The sequence below is a fragment of the Panthera pardus genome, unplaced genomic scaffold, assembly GCF_024362965.1.
Source record: "Panthera pardus isolate Hobbes unplaced genomic scaffold, ASM2436296v1 HiC_scaffold_17, whole genome shotgun sequence".
In the NCBI taxonomy this organism is placed as follows: domain Eukaryota; kingdom Metazoa; phylum Chordata; class Mammalia; order Carnivora; family Felidae; genus Panthera; species Panthera pardus.
Genome location: NW_026526732.1, coordinates 46,279,468 through 46,306,153, shown reverse-complemented (window position 1 = coordinate 46,306,153; position 26,686 = coordinate 46,279,468). Strand labels below are relative to the sequence as shown.

The 26,686-nt window shown below is 36.4% G+C and overlaps 1 protein-coding gene across 1 annotated transcript in view; it reads left to right on the top strand.

Annotated features, from left to right (window-relative positions):
- The first annotated feature begins 1,873 nt into the window (after window positions 1–1,873).
- RFX6 (regulatory factor X6) overlaps window positions 1,874–26,686 on the top strand; it is a 56,844-nt gene continuing 32,031 nt past the window's right edge. Inside the window, exons 1-6 of the mRNA XM_019418178.2 lie at window positions 1,874–2,197; window positions 2,506–2,662; window positions 5,425–5,548; window positions 7,828–7,889; window positions 18,184–18,261; window positions 19,490–19,517. Coding sequence (XP_019273723.1) covers window positions 1,966–2,197; window positions 2,506–2,662; window positions 5,425–5,548; window positions 7,828–7,889; window positions 18,184–18,261; window positions 19,490–19,517 — 681 coding nt within the window. The 5' untranslated portion in view covers window positions 1,874–1,965. The remainder of the gene's footprint in view (window positions 2,198–2,505; window positions 2,663–5,424; window positions 5,549–7,827; window positions 7,890–18,183; window positions 18,262–19,489; window positions 19,518–26,686) is intronic.

The window sequence follows — 26,686 nt, the reverse complement described above, 5'->3', positions numbered from 1 at the left end:
AATTCTTTTTTAACATGTATAATTTATCAGTGAAGCCTTTTGTCCTAGGCTTTTATATGTAGAATTTTTTTTGATTACTGATTCAATTTCTTCACTTATTATAGGTCTATAGTTTATATTTCTGACTAGAAGCACAAAGAAATTACATGTTATTTTGTAGGGCAGATGGTTTACTTAAAACTAAGACAAAAAAGTTCATGGAAGGCATTCAATGAGCTTGGTTTGTTTCCTTTGATTAATTCAGCTGTAATTGCCAGATATTCATTTAGTGTCTGTAACACACACACACACACACTTAGCCTGGATATTAAGTGGTCTGTATTTTTAAAAATTCAAAAAGAATTCCCAGTAATTTTCCTGAGTATTTTCTTTTCTGATTATGTGATATAAATAGCAGTCTTTTTGCATACACATAGTTAATCTATGTCTGAAGGTGTCTCTATAAAGGGGGAACATTCTAAACTGTAGTATTGTAGAGCTAAGCTCCAGGCACTGAGAAAGTTCTTTGGCTTTTTAAGGCCTAGGTAGAGGAAACTGATATGCAAAGTTTTCCCTTGGTTGGGAGGTATAGCCTCCCAGGTTTGGGTGCATGAATGGGTGGGTGGCTCCAGCCTGGACCCAGCTGCTGGTGGTACCCGGTAGGGAGAAATCCTTCAACAGAAAAGTTATGCCTTTCCCAACAAGTGTTGCTAAAAACAGGGAAAGTTTCAAATATATCCATAATCTTGGGTGCTTAAGCAGGTTAATGCTCTTAGATCATATTATTCCTCTCTATAATTCACCCTTCAGCCATCCAGCACCTTGAGTCCCATTTTGGTTTTTCTAAGTTAAATTTTGATGTAATGTAGTTCAATATTAAATTCGGGTTAAGGGGTGATTTCTCTTTCTAATGCTCCACAAGAAGATGACAGGTTGTTGGCTGTGGCGAGGCAGTGTGAACCAAAACAGCTTCCTTGCTTTTTCTGGGGAGCACTAGGCATAGAGTAAGCACAGCACATATTTGTGGCAAGAAGAGAAATGGAAAGAATGGAAGATTCTGTGGCAGTCAGGCAACACACACCCCCAACTCTCTACTGACTTCTTAAAGAGAGCACAAGTTACCTTTTCTTCCACCCCACATGACTCTCTTGCCATTTTAGATTGGAAATGAAATGTGGCGGCTTCATTTTTCATCACAGCAACGTCCACTGCACTACCCGTAGGTACAATAGGTGAGGAATTGTCAGGGATGCTTTTAAGTCACAAAATATTGCAGGGAACAATTGAATCGTTTCCTCCATGCTGAAGGTTAGATCCTCGAAAGAGGCGAGGCTTGGGATCAGAACCCTCGAGGGTGCACCCTCCAGCAGGGAAGTCTGGACACGTGTGTGATGCGATGGCGTCCGTCCCCGTCACTGGGAAGAGAGCCTTCCCCAACCCCTGAGATTAATCCGAGAATCAATAAACCCGGCCCAGGTTGTGCAAAGACTGAGTGGTGCTCTGGCCTCGCAGATTCAAGGCTGCGGGGCCAGTGCGTCCTTTAAGTCTGACGAGCGAGTTAGGGATGGAGACAATTGCAGTAGCTCTTCCCTCGGGAAGAGAGTGGGGTTTTCTCAGATCTTTCCGGGAGCTCCGGGTGTGAATGTGAAAAGTGCCCTCGGGCCCAGCGCCAGACGTGAGCAAGGGCGGAGAGAAGGGGGGAGATGGGAATGGGACTCGGGGGAGAGAGGCGCAGGTGAGGAAGGGAGTCCGAGCTGAGCGTCTGCCGGAACCGCGGACAGGTGGAGAAAGGCAGTCCCGCCTCGGTCCGCGCAGTCCCTGCGCAAGGCCTGCCTTCGCCGCGACGCCGCGGGGCTCGGGAGCCTGCCGTCTCCGCCCCCGCCCCCGCGGCCGCAGGTCCCCAGCCCCGCCCCGCCCCGCCCTGGGCTCTGGGCTCCGCGGGCCGCCGGCCGTGCGGCTGGTGCCCAGGTCTCCCGCGGCCAGAGGATGGCCAAGGTCCCGGAGCTGGACGACACCTTCCTGCAGGCGCAGGCGCAGCCTTCGCCCCAAGTTTCCCCTGAGGCCCAGGAGGAGTGCTGTGGGCCGCTCCTGGGCAAGGGCTTGCTCATTTACCCCGAGGAAAGGGTGTACCTGGCGGCGGCGGCGGCGCAACCCGCGGGCGCGCTGGGCAGCGCGGAGAGAGGGGAAGACCCGGAGCTGCCGGCGGGAGTTAAATCGGGTGAGTGCTCTGCCCCCTCGGGGGATGTGGCTGGGAAGGGGATGAATTCTAAGAAGGGCACCCCACAGGAAAAGTAAACACACCGCAGACATAACATACGGAGAATGTTCCGTCCTGATCTTTGTATTTTCCCCAGGAAAACGTTGGTCACCTAGAAATGAACTCTAAGGGATTTGGCTTAGTTCCCCTCTCAACCCCCTGCCCACCCCCTTAGGCTACCCAGTTTGGCACCAGTTTGGTACTTTTAGAGGCTCCTTCACTGATTTTGCATTCTGATTGTCTTTACCACCCTTTCAACTTGCAATCAGAAATGGGTTTAAGCAATGGTAACGTTTCCTCGGAAGAAGAGGATGCAGACAGTCACGACAGCAAAACCAAAGCAGCCGATCTACACCTCTCTCAGAAGAAAACCGTCACGCAGATGATGAAGGATAAAAAGAAGCAGACTCAGCTCACCCTGCAGTGGTAAGTCTCCCACGGGGGATACTTTTCAGCACCCGTTGAGTTTTGAAAGTCACTATCTTCAGAATCTGCTCTTCCCAATTTGCCTCTGCCTCAAACTTTGGGGGCAACTTTAAGATACCAAAAGAAAATGAATCTTTTTTTTTTTTTTTAAATGAATGTTTGGTTTGGAGACATAGTCTAGTCTAGTGTTGATGAAAAATGATCTGCAATACAAAAACCCATCACTTTAGTCACTATTGACATAAACTATAATTTCATCAAATGTCAGCAATAATGAATGCTTTTTAGGACTTATTTGCTTAACATGCAATCAATTCGGTCCTTATATATTTGTTATTTGATCGTCTTTTTGTTTATAAAACATGATTCTTCAAACCACCTTAAAAGGAGGAAGGATCTTAAATATTGCCTTTATCGATATGAGGGCAAATTAACAATTGTATACTGGTCATTAGGTGAAATGCATTTGAACTAGAAGATATTGAAAATTCAGTTAAAATATCTCTATTAAATAAATGTTCAACTATTTTATAGCACCTGTCATATATGATTTATTGTGATGAAATATCATGAATTGGATTTTATGGAAACTCTTTTAAAACCAAGAGTTTATCAGTAGGCTTTCTACATAGGAAGAGCATTTTGTAATATTGATCAAAAAGGAAGAGGGATCTAAAGTAAAAACTCTAAGCTTCCCCACATAGTGTGAATAGGAGTATATATTTCCTTCCAAGTTACAAGTAACAAGCAAATAACTTAAAAGGTTTATTTACTGATTAGTTGTATAATCTGTATGTATGTAAGGTATGAACTAAACCTTAGAAAAATACAATAGAAAAAAATAATGTCTAAAAATCTAGCAAAAAAAAAAAAAAACAACCCTAACTTTTTTTCAGCTATTTAAACCCTGAATTACAGTTTGCATATACTAAATTTTTGTGATTATATACTTACACCTTTTCAAATATTTGAAATCTAAACCAAATATTCTTCTAAAGTTGTGGCTTAACTATTGAAGTTGATGTCACACTGACTGGTTAAAAATACACTGGGGCAGTAAATATTTGAGTTAATTATCTGGACTATTTTAGATACAGCTATTTTATTAGTATAATTGGGGCAGAAGTATTGCTTAAAGATATATTGTGGAGAACTGCTGAATTATCACTTCCAGTTTTTCCCTCAAATGAGTGAATGGGAACAAACTTGTTTTTTTGTTTTATAAATATGAGTGATTGCATTATAATTAAAGAAAAACAGGTTATACCCCAAATTAGCCGTATTCATGGCTGGGATTATCCAGTATTTTGAAGATAAAGACAACGCCTGCAACAACACTAAAACAGCCACATGAACAGTTGACATTTTATGCATGCCATTAAAATATAATTTTTAAATAGTTGAATGTTTTCTTAGTGATTTTCATTTTTTGAAATTTAAAATGCTATACTTTTGTTTGAACTTTCCACCCCTTTCCTATAAAAGAGTGTTACATAGAGTTTTCTAGAAACTAAGTGACTTATTTGTACTTCGAGAATTTTCCCTCATGGTTATATAGATTATTGGGGATATTAAAAATTGGAGCTGAAAATTAAAATGAAAAATCTAAGTAACTCCAGTTTTCAACTGTCAGCTAGGTTTAGTTTTGTGGATGCAAATCTGACTGGGTTTTGTTTTGTTCCTCTTCAAAGAAGTATGAACATCTGATGCTTTAAAGTCTGATGAACATCTCCTTTAGCTTTTATCTCATGCATTTAGGGAATATGCTAAATCAGAGATGTGACTAGTTTCAGTCAATTTTAATCTGAATGCATGCTCAATATTGCGTTGTTCCTATATAGTAATAATTACAATTTTACTATACAGAAATGGGTGTACATAAATTTTAGTCAATATCACCTACTGAATTGTTAGGAAAATTGGGAATACAATCTACAAGTTCTGATTTCTCGATTGCTGTTTAGATATTTATAACACTTGAGTATACATTATTACATTTATATAAATTATGTTTAATTGCAATGTAGACATTCAAATAGAATTGTGTCTAAATTTTCAAAATTTATACAATTGTATTTGTAACAGAGTTGAATTTGTATGTCATATTTGGAGACATCTATAGAGAAGTACATTATGTTTCAAGTGCATGGTATGTTTCAGGCAATTATGGTACTTGATCACAGCAAAAGGCATAGGGTAGAAGTAGATCAGTACCATTTCAGACTTTAGTGAAGTGAGTTTACTCTTAGGTGTTTTGCAAATAAATGCATCATCATGCTTCCCTAACCATTTAGGGCTCAGGACTAGTTTGGGAATGAAAGTAAGATATTGTAGGCATTTGCCAGCCTGAAACCTGGCAGCCCATTAGTGTTGAGAATAGTCTTTTAAAAAACCATCTCCTTCACTTTTACCATTCATACATATTTGCATCTCACAGAGCAAAGCATAATGAATAGTGAGGATTTCCATAGAAATAAGACCTATTCTTTGAGATACAGACCAGAAAGGATTGGTTTTACATTGACCAGGGTATTTTAACTCCACTAGCAGGTATTCACTGGGGTTCTTGTTCTTCTAACATTAATTCTTGTGATCTGACTTTTAATAATATCCGGAATAAAGAAGGTCTACTCATGTCTGCTCATGAACTCATTTGTATAGCGTCTGTATTCAAAACAGTCATTAAATCAATGTGAAAGGGGAAAGGAAAGGAGAAATAAAGAAAAGGTTTGACCTAATTTTCTGCCTTTTTTTTTGTTTAGGCTTGAAGAGAATTACATTGTGTGTGAGGGAGTTTGCTTACCACGGTGCATCCTTTATGCGCACTATTTAGATTTCTGCAGGAAAGAGAAATTGGAGCCAGCCTGTGCAGCCACCTTTGGAAAGGTAAATGACACATATTGGCCATACTACTTTGCCGCTAAAGTCATGTCTGGAAGACAGTATAGAAACAAATGCATTTAAGTACATTTGTTTACAGAATATTAAGAAATTTGTTTCACAAGCATTTTATCTTGATTTTACCTACTGTAGGTTTTACCTGGAACTACTATATATTTTGAATATTAGAACCTTAGCTATCAGATGATTTTAAAGGAAGCTCCATTTGGGGCGCCTGGGTGGCTCAGTCAGTTGAGCATCTGACTTTGGCTCAGGTAATGACCTCGCGGTTTGTGAGTTCGAGCCCTGCGTCGGGCTCTGTGCTGACAGCTCAGAGCCTGGAGCCTGCTTCTGATTCTGTGTCCCCCTTTCTCTACACCCCACCCCTGCTTGTGCTCTGTCTCTCTCTGTCTTTCAAAAATGAGTAGACATTTAAAAAAAATTAAAAAAAGAATAATAAAGGAAGCTCCATTTGAGCAGTGACATTTCCCTTCAAAGAGGGATGCATTAAAGAGTATGGTATAGCCTGTATTGAGAAGTAAAATTAAGTGGTGGTGACAAGTATCTTGTTAATGCAACTGGTGATTGTGTTTATTATTTAGCTAGTTCAAGTATATGAGTTTTTAATAATTTTTACTTTATTTCATGAAATAGTTCCCTTGATTCTCCATTTCACTCTGAGTATGTTTATACCCCAAACTCTAAAATGTTGTGACAGAATTGGCGAAGCATCGCGTATTTAAAAACATTCCTTTCTACCCAACTGTATGGTTAGGATGGGAATCTGTAGAATTGGCATTATCATATTTATGTATGTTGATGTTATTTTGAAAATCAAGATAGGATATCAATCTCTTGGGAGAGGTTTCTCCTTCGAGATTCTTTTCGTGCTCTGCTAAGAACTTAGGATATTCTAGAGAAACTATAGGAAGCTTAAGGCTCAAACATTGCATCCCATATAAACTGAAATCTAAATTCTAACCTGTAGAGGGACTCATTGTCCAGAAAATAATGAATACTATAGTCGAGCTTCTCAGTTTTTGAAAATCAAATAATTTATAAATTTATTTTGAAACCTCTCTGCTTATGGGAGTTAGTGTGACATGGTGCATGGTAATCTCATTATTCAGGTTCTGGCCTAGACAGTGACAAATTTGTTGTGAAGCCTTTTGAAAAGCACTTAATTTTTTCAAAACTCAGTTCACTTATTCCCTAAAATGAGCAAGTTGCATAAGACAACTGCTAACGTCCATTTTTGCACTGTTTTGTTCCACCTTATGGTAGTAATCTTAACTGTTTGGGGAGTGATGAAATATCTTGAGAATCTGATTAACACTACAGAATTGGTCCCCAAGAAACTGACATATACAAAAAGTTTGCCATGGAGCCCCTTAGGAGATCATACAATTCCTGTTATATGTAGAACAGATTTTGTTCTTTAACTGGATGCTAATTTTTAGCAAATTTTAGAGAAAGGGACATAGAAAAGAAACAATTTAAAACACTGCTGTGGAGATCTGGAAGGAAGGAGAAAGTTTCCTGTGTTTTTTCAGAGTTGGAGATTGATACTTAATTTTGATAAATCTCTGGATAAAATTATTGTAAAGACACTCAAGTCTTTCCTCTAGGTACATAAGGTAGTAAGCAACATGAAGCAAAAGCAGATACTGGTATGATTTGCTTTGGAAATTGAGACGGGCAGCAAAACAATCTTATTAAAATACTATGTGGCAATGAGAAAGAATGAAATATGGCCTTTTGTAGCAATGTGGATGGAACTGGAGAGTGTTATGCTAAGTGAAATAAGCCATACAGAGAAAGACAGATACCATATGGTTTTACTCTTATGTGGATCCTGAGAAACTTAACAGAAACCCATGGGGGAGGGGAAGGAAAAAAAAAAAAAAGGAGGTTAGAGTGGAAGAGAGCCAAAGCATAAGAGACTCTTAAAAACTGAGAACAAACTGAGGGTTGATGGGGGGTGGGAGGGAAGGGAGGGTGGGTGATGGGTATTGAGGAGGGCACCTGTTGGGATGAGCACTGGGTGTTGTATGGAAACCAATCTGACAATAAATTTCATATTAAAAAAAAAAAAAACTACCTCCCTGCCTCTGCTGGTGTATTATTGCTTATCAATTGCTTGTCAGTATATGTAGAATATTACTTCTTCCAGACTAAATTTTACCCAAAGTTCAACATTTACTTTCTTGAATTAACTGGCCACAAGTTGCTTGCAACAGAACCACACGTTTCCTAAAAACTAAAGTAATTGATTTTCTTTTTAGACAATTCGCCAGAAATTCCCCCTCTTAACGACTCGGCGACTTGGAACAAGAGGCCATTCAAAGTAAGATATGTTAATGAGCATAGATATCAGATCTGTACATATGATACCCCGTATAGGAGGATTGACACGTGTAAAATGAGTATTGTTTTTATCAGTGAATGGAATCACGTGTTCTCTTCTTGATGAAGCAGATTTTTTACCAACTGTAAGAACTAAAAAGCAAAAAAGTAGATTTTGGAATAATGTTTAAAAAGCAAAATTTATACTGAAAAATCATAATATCTTATTTCTTCTGATAAAAAAGTCATTTTTACAATCTTACATCCACTACTGAAGGCACTGGTGTCCTGAAAGGGTAGTATCTATGGCTAAATAAGTGGCCAGGTGGAACCACAGCACTCCCAAAGAACAAGGCCAAAGTCAGGAGTTGAAGTATGGTTCAACTTTGAAGTCAGGAGTTGAAGCATGGTTTTCTTTCCCAGATAATAATTTTAATATCCTCTTCTTTTCCCTTCAAGACAAATGACCTCTACAAATGACTTCTTTGGTCATCTCTTAATGTAAACATAAAGTTAGTTCTCTTGATAATTTTAGCTTTTCTTTTCTCTTGTGGCAATCTCTGTAGAGTTACATGTTACACATTCTTACTCGTCCATTATTTCCTCTGTCCACTGTGTTTTCAGTTTTTCCTTTCCTTCTGCCTGCAAACAGATTCAGATCTCTTTTATGTTGATAAAAACAGACGCATCTCAGACCTGCTGTACTCTTCACAATTGCTCTATTATTTTCCTTCTCATTGCTATTCCTCGAAAGAGTAGCTGTGCTCACTTATCTTACCATTGTTCACATGGTAACAGTCCATTTCTTTATGTAGACAAAAACCCTATGGCTCAATTTTACTGTTACTCATCCTCCTTGGCACCTGTCTAGGATGTGAACCTGCTGACAGTGCCCTCTTAAAATAAATCAATATGTAAAACTTCTCCTATGGTTTCTCTGTCACAGAACTGCCAGGCCCCCTTCCCTCTTCTCCCATTCATTTTCTAGCTCATCCAATGTCTTTTTCCGTCCCAACATCTAGTTCAGCATTGCCCAATGAAATATAATCCAGCCACATATTTAATTCAAAAATTTCTAGTAGCCACATTAAAAAAGTAAAAAGGGACAGGTGTTATTTAATTTTACTATGTTTTATTTAGTCCAATGTATCATTTCACCATGTAATCAAAATTCAAATTATTGAGATATTTTTCATTCTTTTTCCCTACGAAGTGTTTGTGTGTTTTATTCCTACAGCACATCTCAATTCTGATTAGTCGTATTTCAAGTGGTCACTACCTACATGTGGCTAGGAGCAACCTTATTGGCTAGCTCAGCTTTAGTCACTTGCCAAAAAATAAATCTTACTTTATGAATTCTCTTGAATCAGTCTCTCTCCATTCTCACTTTCATAATCTGGCTTTCACTGTATCTTTCCAATCCTTTCAATACAGTTTTTCCAAATTGGCCTTCTAAAAGTTTTAATTCAATTGTATCTCTGTCATGCTCAAACTTTTCTCACTTTGACATTCAGGGTCCATTATGATTTAGTCCCAAATCATTTTCCTACCTTATCATCTACTCACCTCTCAGCATGGAGCCTATGCTCCCACCAAATTAGTGCCCAGCACCCTTTGTTTCACCTCCAAATGTCATTCTTTCATCTATGCTGTCTTCTTCCCTGGAAAATGCCTTTTCCCTACAGGTATTTTGAAAGCTTATCCATTGAAAAGAAAAGAATGTTTCATAAACTTCCTCTTCTTTTGAAATTTTTCTTATTTCTTGATTTCTTATAGGCTCTTTCTTCATAGCCTCACAGCAGTTCATTGGTTCATTCTTAGTGTGTAATTACCTTATCTCTTCCCCTCAAAAGATAATATTTTGAGGATAGAGACTTTGTCTCATTCATTTTGATATCCTTTCTGTTGTTGGCTACATAATTGATTACCAATTAATATTTCTTTAATTGACTCCTATTGGTGTTAACAGTATGTGGTGTGAGAAGGAGGAATGAAATGCCAGATTGAAAAAGAGTGAATTGGCTCTTCCCTTCTAACTTGTTTATCAGACTTGAATCACTTTAACTGGCTGATTTCTACTGAATTTGATTCCTACTGAATTGTGTGGGTAGAAGAAAGATGAGATAATGTTGGAAGTAGATAAATAGTAGAAAAAGAGGCAAAGCAATGCAGAGAAATCCCCTTCACAGGATCTACAAGAAGGCAGGCAGGCAGGCTGCTGGGAAAGTCAATTAATCCTAAAAGGAGCCTTCAGGATTAGGGATGAATCATTAACCCTGTCCATTGTGACTCTGTGAGGCTCAAGTGTTTAGGTTTATGGACCAACATGTGGTAATTTCAGGAAATTTGTTTGATATCTAAAAGCAGATGTGCCCAAGAGCAAATTATTAAAATTTGAATTTTTTTTCCTTCTTTCCCAGTATGACATTTGCTTTTTATAACTTGCTTGTTATATTTTTTGATATTTTGATATCCTGGGGAAAAAATTTTCCATACATAAACAAGTATGTTGAAAGATAGGGCAAGATGGAGAGTTTGTGAATCTTGCAGTTGGCAATGGTTTGATGTAATTATTCTTTTGTTGTTGTTGTTATTTATTTATTTATTTATTTATTTATTTATTTATTGGGGGGGAGAGAGAGAGAGAGAGAGAGAGAGCGCAGGTGAAGGGCAGAGAGAGAGGGAGAGAGAACCCCAATCAGGCTCCTTGCTGTCAGCGCAGAACACTATGCGGGGCTCGAACCCACAAACCATGAGATTGTGGCCTGAGCTGAAATCGAGTTGGAGGCTTAACCAACTGATCCACCTAGGCACCCTTTAATTTTTGTCCCAAGCATTTCTTTATCTTGGTATATTATCTTCACATCCATCATTTTTAATGGCTATTTAATATTTTAAAAATGTACATGTCTATGAAAAATATTTTATGTCTATAGAAATATGAACAATCTGTGAAACAGAAAGATAAATGAAGAAAGTTAGCATATTTTGGAGAAAGAGAAATTTATAATTTCTCCAAATTTTACTATTAATTTTGCAAAACTTGTTGGAGTAGTGTTTATTCTAGTGCCTTAAACATACTATCACTAAATGTTTATTGAATTATTTGAAAATTTTAAACTAAGTATTAATTTATTTTAAGTTTTGTGGATCATTTATTAAAATATATTGACATTATATAACTGTTTAGTGATGGTTATCTAAAAACATAAGCTCTCAATTGTTGCCAAATTCTCATAGAATAGCTAGAGTATATCCAGTCATTTCATTTGAGTCTTTCAGACAGAATTGATTTTGATCCTGATTAACTCAAAAAGTTCTTATGTATTCTGGACACAAGATAGCACCACTATTTCTAAAACCGTTCCTGGCAGCCTTTAGGGTTCATGGAACAATGTTACTTTTCGAATTTTACTCCATGTAGGAAATCCAAAAGTTTGGGAAACACTGATCTTTGTGACAAAGAGGTGATTGGTAGGATCTAAAAAAGAAGAGTGAATTTTGTGTCTATTTTCAAGGTTTTTCTCCCTAAGTTCTGTCATAACTGGTATTAAAATGATCAGTTCTCACAACTCACCTTTATGCAGGTGTTACTTTCAAGGACCTCACGAACATGAAAGATGAAAACGTGTAACTAAATAAAATGAGGCAAAATTTATTCAGCCAAAAGGAAGAGATAAAATATTTAAAACAGATATGTTAAAAGCAAAACAAAACAAAAATCCAAATGGACAGACTACCTAGGTAGATATCACAGATCACCAGATATCATGCACTGTCAAACTTAGAAACAATTAAAAATTGAAACATTTGTTTCCAGGGGCAGGTCTGACGTTCTACATAAGAAGCCAGTAGTGCCAAGAGTTCTGGAAAAAAGTCTTTAAAGGTTAACTCTTGGGGTCACAAAGCCTCACCCTAGAACACCTAACCTGAGTGTGCCCTGGGGACAAAGCCAATCAGTTTACAGGGGCATTAGCAGCTCAGCTTTCTGTCCCTTCCTTCACTGTCACCCTCCCCTCCCTGCCAAGAAGCCCCAGTGACAGATTCTGTACATTCTCAACACCCAGATAAAACTGTGTTGTCTTTTGAGTTTTTTTTTTTTTAATTTTTCTTCTTTTGATTTACTACCAATGCCAAAATATACACCTGTTGTTTTTTTTTTTTTTTCTGGGCAGTATTTTTAAATTTGGATTTTGAAAAAGTAAAAATGAAACAAAATCATATAGGCACGAAAGAGTAATGCAAAGCAATTTTTGTCTATTTTATGTTTTAAATGTGTTATATCAATAATCAATCCATTCATATTTATATCAATGTACAGAGCATGGTGCTAAAGAGGTTTTAAGATGCAAATAGCAGGATAGGATATATGCTATCAAAAAACTTTCACTATTAAGCTTCATTTATTTAATAAGCATTTTATTGAGTGTGCTGGTACTTACTAGGCCCTAGGGATACAGTGATTAAGAAAAAAAGCCTGTATCCCACCACTGCTCAGGATAGCTGATCGTTGAGACCACCAAGTAGATTTCATGTACGCAGTAGACTGTTTGATTTGAAGTTACATTTTAATTTCGTGTAGACTTTGATCAGTCAAATCTTGCTTTTCAGACATGATGGACAAAAGCTATTATCTTATTTATTAGTAGTGATTTAGTGGGTTAATAAAACTGATATGGCAGCTGCTCTTATCACAGTAAGTTATTGCAAGTCCCTGAACAGCTTAATCCCATCATTTCCTTATCGGTCATCATTCGTGTAGTGTAAACTAACATCAGGGCTACCAGCTCAGTAGGAACATATGTTTCAGGAATTCTATATAATGATTGAAATAGGAAAGAAGAACTATAGGTGCAGGTAGAAATTTATCAGCAAGTGAAGAAAAGTATTAGATGCAATGTAAATATTTTAGCAGCAAGAGTAGCAATAATTTCATTTGTCCTATTAAAAGTATTTTCTATTTTATAACGTGTTCACTTTAAAATGTGGACATAAAAATTAATAAATCTTCTTTATTCCTAAAATGTAAACGATCTATTATTTGATATAAGGCTAAGGAACAGTTGACACTAGTGAATGAACACAATTTGCTGGATAATCACAAAACTACTTGTATTATGCTAACGTTTTCTTAGAGAAATGAGCTAGTCATACCCAAGATTTTAAAGCAGTTTTCACATATCATTTTTAAGCAAAATGGGTAAAAATCATATAGAGAGAAGGAACTGTGCAATGTTTGGGAATCTATTCAGAGTAACCTACAGTATAGGCATTGGGTAGTGGTATACAAATTAAAATAACTAATTAAAACTAGTTATCCCACACTTATGTAGACAGTGCTTTTTATTCAGCATGCACCAACATAGGTCTTTGTAATACTGGAGTATTTCTGGCAAATATTTTTCAGCAAACTTATTTTATGGGAATATATTAACAGTGAAATAATGCTATAAAATGTAAGGATTGAGATGAAAAATCCATGTATATTTTACATGAAATTACTCTTCCTAGTTTTATGAGGTTTACCTTTAGGAGGACAGAGCTACTCATTTATTATCTCTTCTCTGTTCTCAAAGGCATGAAATCATCACTCAAATGATAACATGTATCTGGAAGATTAAGGGGTAAAGATTTATTTTATTAGTTCCAGAAGAAACTAGATAGGAGATGTGCTAAAGCATTACAATGATCATTGGAAAATATTAAGATTTATATTCCTAGCAATCGTCTTTCTACTTAAGTATGCTAATTTCATGCCCTTTGTATATATTGTTTAGCTATACAACTTTTATTCAACCCCAATATTTTACTGGTAACCTGGGAATAAACAGTGCTACAAAGAAGTTATTGAAACTATTGGCTTTAAGAGAATTTGTGTTTTATCAGCGTCTAAATTTCTAGCAGGATACATTGATTCATCCAATAAATGAAGATTTTTCTATACAGTAATTTCTAAGGAGGAAATCAATGAAGGAAAAGATACAATTCCCTTCCTCTAAATCTAAAGTTTAGTAGGAGAGGTAAGCCACGTATACACTCACCAATGGTATGAGATATAAACTACATGGGATAAATGACCAAGAGAGGAGTTCAAAGGGCATAGAGGCCTTAGATTCCTGAGAAACCAGGCAAGCTTCATGCATTAAAATTACAATGCCTGAGCTATGAGTAAGAAATGAGGACATGAAGGAATAAGGGCATTCCCCATGAAGAACTCAACAAAGAGTACCAAGGTGAGAAAACACGTTATTTATGACAACAAGTAATTGTGACAGTGATAGATAAGTTCAGACTGTGTTTGTGGTAGGGTTAAAGGAGTTAGTATATTTCCTTATATCATGTTAGACAAGAAATCCTTTCATCTCTACCAAATTTAAAATTGTGCTGATATATTTAAGTATATGATACTATACGTATGCCCTTAATTGAAAAAATCCTGTTTCTAAAGTGTTCTTTATGACATATTATTATTTCTAACTTTTTCCATGTTATTTATTTATTCAACAAACATTTACTGATTTCCTATTATAGGGAGCTTACATTCTAGAAGTCCTTGTTTACATATGGATCATCAAATAAGAAAAATCCAGATCAATGGTATAGGTCTTAATGATTCTTTTTAGTTATCAATGCTTGCTTAATATGATTTGTGCTGAGCTAGAAGAGGAAGTGTTTATACTGAGTGCAAACATATTCAAAATATTTTCACTTAAGAATTTCTAAACACAAATAAACTTGAGATACAAAATTATAAAAAAGATTTTGCTTCTCAAGTACAGAGGCAACATGACCCATTGAAACAAAGAGTGCTCAGTGCATGTCTGGGTTGATAGCAGCATTTACATCTAGCCTACTAATAAAATACATTATTTTAAAAGGATTTTCTTTTGCTGGGGGTGGGGTGGGGCCGTAAGATGTAAACTCTTGACTCTAGATGTAGTTGGAAATATTATACACTTCCATTTTTAAAGATGCTTCTGCCTATTATTGGAAAGAAGAGGGCAAAATAATACAGTCATTTTAGAAAATAAGGAACAAATGAATTGTGTAATCAGAATACCCTTTCCTTAAAAGTCATAAGTAAGAAAAAATTACAAATTCATATTAGTCAGGATTCTTGAGTGCTAAAGGATGGTGCAGTTTTTACAGAACCTGATCATCAGGTGATTTTTAAAAATGAAAGTAAAATGTGCCTCAGTATTGGTCAGTGTGGTCACTGTTCCATGACTGGCAAGTGGTCGGGCTCAGGAAGCCATGAACAAGGGTATAATTTCCTGCCCTGATTTCCCATGTCTGTTTTTTCATCGTATTGACATCTAGCATAGTTGTCAGGACACAGTATGTCTTCTAATATTTGTTGAACTCCTGGTCATCCCTTTGACTTGCCCAGTGACTTTTGTCTACCACCGGGCAATGTAATTTCTTCTCGAATCTGCATGACAAACCACTTTACCATGGTATAATATTATCTACATATTGAAAAAAGATGATAGATGAGAAACAAAAGATCAACGTTCTAATAAAGGAAAATTATCAACTTTTGAAGCAATGTTTAACATATATTGCTTCAGCAAGTGGATAAAATATAGTTATTTAAACTATAGCCTCTAGAGAATAAACAGAAAACTTTGCAAGAGAAAATGAAATTACAGTATATTTACATTGTTATAGATCTGCTTGTTCTCAAACATCTTTTGCTATATTTCTTCTAATAGAAAGAAATTCCCTTTGATATCTTAGTTCTATATCTTGATTTAAAATATTAATATTTATTTCAGACTCTTAGGTTCATTAACTTTTTATAATAATTATTAATTATAATACACTTGCCAAATATCCTCTAAATCTGCTCATTGTTTTCATGGTTTTTAGGTCTTTTCCTTATCTATTTCTGTTAATATAAATGCTTCTGGTAAGGTCTTTACGACTTAAATAAGCTTCCTTCTTTTAGTTTCTCACTGGAGACTTAGTCATTTCCGTATTTTGGGGTTTCCATCACTTTTGGATTTCCTCCATTTCCCCCTCTGTTTCATTATACCTTATGGGTTTTTTATTCTTCTTCTACTATAGGATTCTTTTCTGTATTGTAAAACTTGAGCAGTTATAAACCTCCTCTGTTTGGGGCACCTGGGAGGCTCAGTCCACTAGGCTTCCAGCTTCGGCTCAGGTCATGATCTCACAGTTCATGAGTTTGAGACCCACATCAGGCTCTGCGCTGACAGTGTGGAGCCTGCTTCAGGTCCTCTGTCTCCCTCTCTCTGTCTCTCCCCTTACCCCCCACCACCTCAAAAAAAAAAAAACCCAAAAACCCACCTCTTCTGTTTCAGGTTAACAGGCTACTTATTGCCCTTGTATTGAAAACTTATTCCCAGTGTGCAGCAATCATAAAATATCACCATTCACCTTGATCACCCCCCCCATTACTGTTTCTCAAATATAATAGCTCTTTCTGAAAACATTTGTATACTATGTGTAATTTTTTGTTTTCATATTTAAAAACTCTTTTCTCTCTATCTCAAATAGCCCAGGGTCATCAGAGGTGACTTCTTTGCCCTTAGAACATAATGGGAGAGAACCCATCTCTGGGCCTCACAGTTTAGAGGGCTCTATTCTGGCCCTCCTCCAGCTTTCCTCTTCCCCAGGAGCCTGAATAAATGTGTCCATCGAGAGACCACATCCTCCTTCCAGCCCACATTTCAGGTCCCCAGAACCCCAGAATTCTTTGTCCAAAGAGCCCAGACTTGCCTTCTCCCTCTTATGTGGGGCTCTTTCCCCCCATCCATCCTAAGAAGGGTGCTATGTTCCACCAGTATACATAGACTTGAGCCACCAGAAGGTAGCTCTTTGGCGGTGGTGGTTGGAAGGTTGGATTGATCTTGGACATGGAGGCTGTGTGTTCACAAGAGGCTCCTCACAGTGAAGAAAAGAGCAGGGGCTGTGAAGACAAGGGCTAAGGGTGGCTCTTCTCCTACCGCCATGTCCACACATGGAAGAATTGTAGATTCAAACCCACCTACCAGATCAGTATGGAGGAAAACTGTCAAGCTAGGAGGACAAGGTTATTTTATGTAGTAGTTTTTTAGCTTGATTTAGATTTGAATATTTAAGTATATGGTATGTGGGCTTTCATTTGTACTCTTGTTCTGGGCCTTGGGAATGTTTAGGGGTGGACTTGTTCTGCCAAGTCTTTTTTTTTTAATTTTTTTTTTTTATTGCTAAGGTCAGAAAAGGGGCCTTGAAACTTAGATCTGCACTGTCTTGTCCACTTTAAACTCAGATGATGATGCTAAGTTATGAAATTCTAAATACGGTTACAGCGGAGTCCCCTGGCAACCCCTTTATTCACTTTTATTTCATTCCTTGCTTGATTTTAGAAGAATGCAAATTGAAACAATAGGTAACCAAGTAAATGGTGCTGCTGCATGTGCTGGGCTGGGAAGGAATGAGAAGGCAAAGTTAGGCTTCAGCCAGCCTTACTGAATTCCCACTATTTGATTAGCTTTTGTGTAATATTATAGTGTTTGTGCCTGGGTGTGTAATAAGTCAGGAGTCTGCAGCTTAAGAGAATGAGCTACAACTTGAGAACTGATGAAATGCTATACTTGTGAGTGGCTCAGGATGCATAGACACATTTATAATAAAGTATTTGTGACGCTGTTACATTCCATGTTTCATATTTCCATTGATTCATGGTACAGTTTTTTTCCCTCATTGTTGCACAAAAGTTTGAAGTGAAAATGACAGTGAATTGGGCTTCTCATTCCTCATGAGGAAAATAATGTTTGAAAGATCACATGCTTCATATATATTCCTATGCACGACATTAATATCTTCCTCCATACAATGTCATACTTTTTACTCCATCCAATAGATATACTATAAAGGAAACCTATCATTTTCTTTTTCAATTGACTAAATCAAATGGAACCGGTAATTAGCAGAATGACACTTGATATACTTGGAGCCAGTGCTGACATTTACAAATTTAAGTGGTTACATTTAAATGTCTACATTTATAAATTTTTTGGTTTTTGAAGCCTATATTTTAGAGGTTAGAAGGGGATTGGCTGTTCTCCTTTTTTAATCCTAGAGCCAGAAATATGACCATAAGTAGGACTAATGACCATCAAAGCGATTTAGCACATTAAGATGCTACTTGAAAAAAAATTAGGCAAGGAAGGTGATCAGAGGGTTGCAGTTCTTAGCTGTTCTTTCCCTCAGCTGTACTTTTATCTCCTTCTCCCCTTCCAAAAACTCCTTCATTAACACAGAGCTGGTTCCTGTCCTTGCTCTAGGTATCATTATTATGGGATTGGCATCAAAGAGAGCAGTGCATATTACCACTCCGTTTATTCTGGAAAGGGCCTGACAAGGTAGAGTTCTACTTTCTTCAAGACAAATTCTTTGCATTTCCTGAAATATGCATAATAGCAATTGAATAAAAGACTTTCTCATTTTGCTTATTGAAATGTTTTCTTTTAAGCATCAGACCTTAATTTCAACTTTGTATGGACATTTGCAATGATATGGTCTAGATTATTGGGTAATTTATGTAATTTTCAATCATTAATGAGAAATTAATAGTGAACAAGGTATACCAGAGAGATGAAAAGGAAAAATCAAGGAAGCAGAATTGTTTTTAAATTAGTATTTACTCACAAGGCTGAGTCTGTTTTCAGGCTGGAATCAGTAAAATAAGGGCAGAAAATGTATGTTTTCCTCCCAAGAAATAACCTGTTTTAAAAATCTCTGTCTTTGGGGCACCTGGCTGACTCAGTTGGTAGAGCATGAGACTCTTAGTCTCGGGGTCATGAGTTTGAGACCCACGTTGGTTATAAAGCCTCTAAAAATAATATAAAATAACATAAAAATCTCTGTGCTTCATCAGTACCTTACAAAGATGAAAAGTTTATGATAACTCATCACTAATAATACATGCTTTCTTAAGTGAGATAAAGTTACTGCCCTGTTTGAGTCTCTGTGAAAGGGAATACACAAATGATCATAACACATTTCTCTAACCTGCCATTAACCATCAGGAGGAGGTCATTATTGGGGTGATATCCAATAAAACCAGTGATAATATACAATTACTATTTTTCATATACTGGAGCTCTTAGTAATTAAATCTACATCTGAGATTGCCTTATAGTATGATTTACCAAGAACTCCTCTTAGCTCTCAAAAGAATAAATTTTTTTGAAAAGTAAAGTGACATGTGTAAAAAAATAATTTTATTCACCTGAGTCATACTAAGATGAACTCAGACATGGTGAAGAACATAATGGCAGCTTATTGGCTACAACTAACTGCAACATGAAAATACAGGCTAGAATACAAATGAATATTTAATATCAAATGTTCTTTGCAGATCCTATCAGATTTCCTTAAATATGTTTCATTTACTTTTCCTTAATAGATTTATTTTTTAAGTAAGTTGATAAGAATGCTTGGGTCTCTTTGAAAATCAAGCAGATTTCTCCAGGTTTCTTTTGCTAATCGTGATCCAAAGTTACCACTATTGTGGGTCCTCTGCATTTCCTTGATTGCTATAACTGTATATTTATATGTTAACTAATGGAGAATATAATGATTTTTAAGGTTTTCTGGAAGCAAGCTGAAGAATGAGGTAAGAATTACTTTCATTTCTATTTTATCTGCTATAATATGTACTACAAACTAAATAATACATGCTAACTGTCCTCATTGGCAAATATAGAAATAAATGTTAATTTATTAGGAGCCCATTAAATGATTGACAACTTCAGAGAGAGCTGTTAGATTTGGGGCTACTGATTATTCTTTACATGGACCTACTGAACAATTTCCAATTAACGTAGGAAGGGTAATTTTTCAGTTATTCTCACCTAATATCAGATACTTAAGAGATTGCAAAAAAAAAAAAAAAAAAAGACCATTACAGATCTAAGACATTTCCAGTTGAATATAAACAAAAAGTCTAAAGCTGAGGATATGGAAGGAATTGGTATTCGGAATATAGCCATTTAGACAAAACCTTTAAGAGTTATCAAGAAACCCAAATGTTATGCTGTGGTTTGTTTTAACCACTTTGTGTGAGTGTATGTGTTTGTATAGTCAGTTTGCTGACCTCTTCTGCAGTGTGGAGACAGGGTGGATGGTGGAGGTGGGAGCTAGGGAGAAAGGGTACATCTCTCTAACATACACACACTCACACACTTTCTCCCTAGACACCCCTTCCACTCCCCACCCCCAACCAAAGAACAGATCAGCAAACTGACTTTATCTAAATGAGTTAGACTACCATTAGGGACTGCATGGCTAATTAGGCACACGATAAGGCCTTCATTATCCTCAAGTTATCTAATCATTAAAAAGAGGTGCCACAGAACTAAGGGCACATGACAATGTGTTGTGTGGTAAATCTGGACCTGAGGTTGTAACTCCATTAGTTTGGTGAAATGATGCAAGCATATTATCTTAAGAAATAATAGAAAGCCCCCAACCCTTTGAAATGACCAATTTCTTCCCACCAGTGCTTTTAATACAGTTAATGGCTAATTACATAATAAAATCCTCTAGATTGCTCTTTTTATCAATGAAATAATAGCTCTTTATTAGATAAACAGTTGTGAAAGTGCAAAAATATTGACTTAGAAATACACTTCAGTTGACTGAAGTTTATGTCAATAGGGAATTTAAGTAATTTCTCTCAGGTGTTCTTTCTACCACTTTGATGAGGTTGGTGGTACTTAGTGAGCCATCAGCTATTACGGCATGTGTATGGCAAGGCTCATTTTACATAATAAAAGAAAAAATGTTTCTCCAGTGTACTGTTTCCTCCTTAGAAGAGTGCACTACAAATTCGGGTGTAGATCTTGTTAACAAATTTAAACTAAAATATTTTTGTTAGGCTGTCATATAGCTGATATTTCCAAAGACTGCAACAACAATAAAGCATCATTATTATGATGATTATAGAAATTAGCACAAGGGCTTTCTAAAGGCTCGGAACTACTCTAAACACTTAAAAAATAATGGAATTTTGTTTAACAAAGCTGAAATTTTATTTATTTATTTTTTATTTAAAAACATCTTTTTTTAATTTATTTACTTATTTTGAGAGAGAGAGAGAGCACAGCAGGGGAGGGGCAGAGAGAAGGAGAGACAGAATCCCAAGCAGGCTCCATGCTGTTAGCACAGAGCCTGATGCGGGGCTTGAACTCACAAACCTTGAGATCATGACCTGAGCTGAGATCAAGAGTCGGACACTTAACCGACTGAGCCACCCAGGCACCGCTCAAAGCTGAAATTAAAAAAAAAATTATTTGGTACCTGAGTGATCAACCATCATAGTTTGCTCAGGACGTGAGACTTTCAGTGTCAACTTGCATATATTACAGTTCATTTGAACACTACTAACTGTGAGGCAGGGAAAACTGGTGTTAGCATGACTAACTTACAGCTAAGAAAACTGAGGCTGAGAGATGCGTTTGCTTTTTTCAAATTCTGAATTAAGTTCTACTTTTCAAAACTCATGCTCAAGACATTAATCGATCGATGGAGTTACAGATACTAAGGAACAAAATAATGAATGGATAGAATTTCTCTATTACAGTGTAGCAGGAAAACATATCTTTTAAAGTAATTATATGCAATTATAAGGGGTGTCATGGGTATCAACCTAGTTTAAGTGGTTAGGGACATTTTCCATGGGAAGTGACATTCAAGGAAAGAACTGAGAATAAGTGGGAATTTGGAGTGGAGTCAGGAAAAAGTGTAACAGTGATGGAATCGATGTAACATTATAGGTTAGGGTTTCTCAAACGTGGTATTACTCATGTTTTGGGCTATATAATTCTATGTTGTGAGGGATGTCCTGTGCACTGCAAGATGTTTAGCAACATCATGGTATCTCTGGCTTCTACTCACCAGATTCCACACCCTCCTCTTGTGACAAGCAGAAATGTCTCTGATGTTACCAAATGTCAACCACTGACATATGGGAAGGCAAACAAGGAGCATCATGTTATAGATTTGGGGATAAGTCTGGATGAAAGAATATCTGGATGAGGATGATAGCTCCAGAGATGGAGAGAAGCGCCTGATTTTAGCTGGGAAACATTGGTAGTGGATTGTAAGATAGTTCTATTTTTAATTTTTTGAGGAACCTCCATATTGTTTTCCACAGTGGCTGCACCAGTTTGCATTCCTACCAACAGTGCAAGAGGGTTTTTTTTTTTTTTCTCTACATCCTCACCAATTCTGGTTGTTTCTTGTGCTTTTGATTTTTGCCATTCTGACGGGTGTGAGGTGATATCTCACTGTAGTTTTGATTTGCAGTTCCCTGAAGCTGAGAAATGTTCAGAATCTTTTCATGTGTCTGTTGGTGTCTGTTCATGTCTTCTGTCCATTTTTTCATTGGATTGTTTGTTTTTTGGGTATTGAGTCGTATCAGTTGTTTATAAAGTTTGGATTCTAATCCTTTATCAGATATGTTATTTGCAAATATCTTCTCCCATTCAGTAAGCTCCTTTTTAGTTTTTTTTTTAATGTTTATTTTTGAGAGAGAGAGAGAGAGAGAGAGAGAGAGAGAACACGAGTGGGGGAGGGGCAGAGAGAGAGAGGGAGACACAGAATCCGAAGCAGGCTCCAGGCTTGGAGCTGTCAGCACAGAGCCCGACACGGGGCTCGAACTCACAAACAGTGAGATCATGACCTGAGCCGAAGGCAGATGCTCAACCGACTGAGCCACCCAGGCGCCCTGCTTTTTAGTTTTGTTGTTTCCTTTGCTGTGCAGAAGCTTTTTATTTAAATGAAAATTTTAAATGAAAAGACATACCACATGAGTGGCTAGGTATGTTAGATATTATAAATGGGCCAATTCTTCCTAAATTCATTTAGACATTTAATACTCTAATAAAAATTTGAGTGGGTAATTGATTTTTGGAAATGATTAAAATGACTATACACTTGATGTAGAAGGATATACAGAAAGTAATAGTTAAGAGAAATGTAAATAAGAATAGTGAAAAGGGACTTGTTTGGCAGATATCAAAATATTATGACACTATGATATAAGCTCAACTGTAGGTAGAATAAATCCATAACAGAGATTAGATACCTGAAAAAAAGACCCTAGTATAAATAAGGATTTAATGTATGATCAAAGAGACATTACAACCAATGAAGGAAAAAAATTTTTTTCAGTGAATTGTCTTAATTGTTTTTTGGAGGAGGATGTAGTGTCAAATAAATAAATAAAATTCTTCATAGCATGATGTTAGAAAAATTGACCATTTTGGAAAAAAATTATGCCTCATGAATTTCATATAAATTATTAAGTATAAAAACAGTACTTAGAAGGGAACATTTTTATCTACTTCATTTCTGGATAAAGAATGATTTTCCCTTTTTTTGGTGCAAAAAAAGGTGATTTTATTAAAGCACGGGGACAGGACCTGTGGGCAGAAAGAGCTGCTGGGAATGATTTTCTAAGACGAAAACAATTTAAGAAGTCAAAGGAAAAATATAAAGTGGAGAAATTGAAAACTATTTTTGTATCAAAAGCATGATATACAAAATTTGAAGTCAAAAGAAAGACTGGAGAAAATATTTTCAGCAAATATGACAATGGGATAATATTTCTATTAAGTGAAGAAATCCTATCAATTTATAGAAAACTATGAAGATGAAAATAAACAGTAAAAGACATGAATAGAAAATACACATAAGGAAGAAAAAGGCAATAAATGCATGAAAAATGGACTGCCAAATAAATAAAAAATAAAATTTTGAATTCTGTAATTATCAAATATTTAGAAATTAATATGATGATGTTGGTGAAGTTCTGGTGAGATAAGCTGTTTCGTATCCCTCTGGTGAATACTGACCAAACTCCCTGGAAAAAAAATTGTAAGATCTGTATCAAGTCTTCAAAGTGTTCATGCTTTTTTTCCCTCAGTTTCACTTTTGCATGAATCTCATATACAGAAATAACAGAAAATGCTTACAAAATATTATGCAAAAATTGTAATCGACAACTATGAAAAACTGTGTAACCTACATTACTACCAATAAAGAAATGGTGACATCATTTTTTTAAAAAATATTTTTATTTATTTTTGAGACAGAGATAGACAGACCACAAGCAGGGGAGGGGCAGAGAGAGAGGGAGGCACAGAATCCAAAGCAGGCCCCAGGCTCTGAGAGCTTCACGCAGGGCTCGAACTCACAGACTGTGAGATCATGACCTGAGCTGAAGTCGGATGCTCAACTGACTGAGCCACCCAGGTGCCCCATGGTGACATCATTTATAGGACTTTTTTGGGACTAAATATTATGCCATTTATTAAAAATCTCTTTTAATGACATGGAAAAATGTTAATTAGGAAGAAAAGAGGACACAAAAGCAAATATATGTATATGTGACTTCAAATGTAAATGAAACTGGATATTTACATGTCATATATGAGTGACAGGATTAATATATATAGCTATGCTGTACAATATAGTAGCTATTAGCCACATATGGCTATTAATTACCTACAATTTTGTTTGTCTGTCACACTAGCTACATTTCAGGTCCATAATAATCATATACAGTATTGCAGTGTAGACAGAACATTTTCAGCATCACAGAAAGTTCTGTTGGGCAGCACTATTTTAGAACATGTAAAATACTCAACTCCACGATAAAAAGACAACCCAGTAGAAATATAACATGGCATATGAATATGCAATTCATACAAGATGAAAAATAATAACTGCAAATAGTATTGGTATTCATGGCACCCCTCCTGACTGACCATAACATGGGGTCAACAAATATTTTGGATACCATTCCTGCCAAGAAACATGTGAAAAGAGCTCAACTTAATCAGAGAAGGTTTCATCGGGGAAATGCAAATTAAAACCATAACAAATGGTCATGTCACTATTTTTTGAATAACAATAGTCAAAAGTCTGAAAATAAGCGTCGTCAGACATGTGGAGCAAAGGAACGCTCGTGAACAAGAGAAGGGACAATCACTAGTAAAGCTGAAAGTGCACATGCCGTACGACTGTATTCCTAGAGAAACCTTCACACGGTGCGCAAGCAGGCACACTGCGGTATTGTTTGCAATCTCAGAATACTGGAAAACAAATGGCCATTATGATACAGTGAGAGAATAAATGTTAATATATTTATACAAGGTAATACTATACCGCTTTGGAAATTAATGAACTATAGCTACAAGAATTAAATTAGATTCATCTCAAAAACCTAAAGTTGAGTGAAGAAAACGTATTGAATGTAGAAGGATATATACCGTATTATACGAGTTTTAAAGCAATAGTATATGTTGCTTAAGAGTATTACATATGAGATAAATTTTTAGAGGTTTAAATAGGAATGATATAAACTAAATGAAGAGCATTATTTCTTGTGGGGAGGAAGGTAATAAGATTAGGAAAGGCTACAGAGACTGTTTTAATATTTCAAATTTGTAATGTCTCAATCTGGTTGGTTAGTACATGGCTACTTATTATTCTTTATCCACCCCCTTTTTGAGCTTTAAATAGTTCATACTAGACAAGGAAACAAAATGAAAATAAGAAAAGTAAAACAAAAGGACAGGAAGAGGATGGTAAGAGTAATTATCAGCTTGTGGTATGAATTTGGATTATTTTACATTTTGATTCATAAATGTAGTGACTCAAATTTCAGAAATGTCTTAGAGAATGTTTCAGAATCCTTTCATCCTCTGGAATAAAACTAACAAAACCTACTCTCAATGCTTTGTCCTGATCAAAGAAAGCCTTTCTTTTCCTGTGAATCTTCTAGTGCGCACCAAATTTTGTTTTAACTAGCTCTAGTAATGAAGTTGCCATTATTTCTTAGGGAGCCAGCCCCTTTGATTTTATACATTTCAACCAGGAAGTCTCTCTGAGCCTGAATTTCCTTCTCCTTAACATCGACCATTCATGGCCATTTAACAACTTTGTACCAAGATAAATAACAAATCCTCCCTCCTTGGTATATGCTTTGCAAATATTTACAGACTGTTATCATGCTCTCTTTTGGTCATCACTTAGCCAAACTGTGCTGCTTACTTAAATCCTTTAATCTTTCCTCATAAATCAGACCCTCTTGCCTTCTAATCATATGGTTTCTTTTCTGCAGGTTTCTTCTTGTTTTCTTTTGGAAATAAGACTTCATAGTTTGCCCAAGAGTACTGAAGTCATTGGTTGAGGGGAACACCCCCCCCCCCACACACACACACACACACCTCCCAGACCTCTGTAACTGGCCTATGACGGGCACCAGTTTTGGTGCAATTAAAATAGCAAACATATTAATGTAATTAAAATGATTGTGTTTTACTTTTTTTCCCAGATTATCAATTGTTTCTTTCTTTTTGTGCTGCATGTTTTGGACGGCACATTATTATTTGATTTATACCAACTTTGCACACAATTGTTAACATATCCAACAAATTTAATTTTTAAACTTTTTCCTTCGGCACTTTTGCCTCCTGTTGATTCCAAATGTTGCTGGCGTCTATTACACAAAACTACTATTTATCAAGATGAGAGTTTTAAATAAGTATTTAAATATAATAGATATACTTTGTTCCTTAATATGTGTTTCCTTAGCACTCTAACATTTAAAACAATTTTTTTTGATGGTTATTTATTTTTGAGACAGAGAGAGACAGAGCATGAACGGGGGAGGGTCAGAGAGAGAGGGAGACACAGAATCCAAAGCAGGCTCCAGGCTTTGAGCTGTCAGCACAGAGCCCGACGCGGGGCTCGAACTCATGGACCGTGAGATCA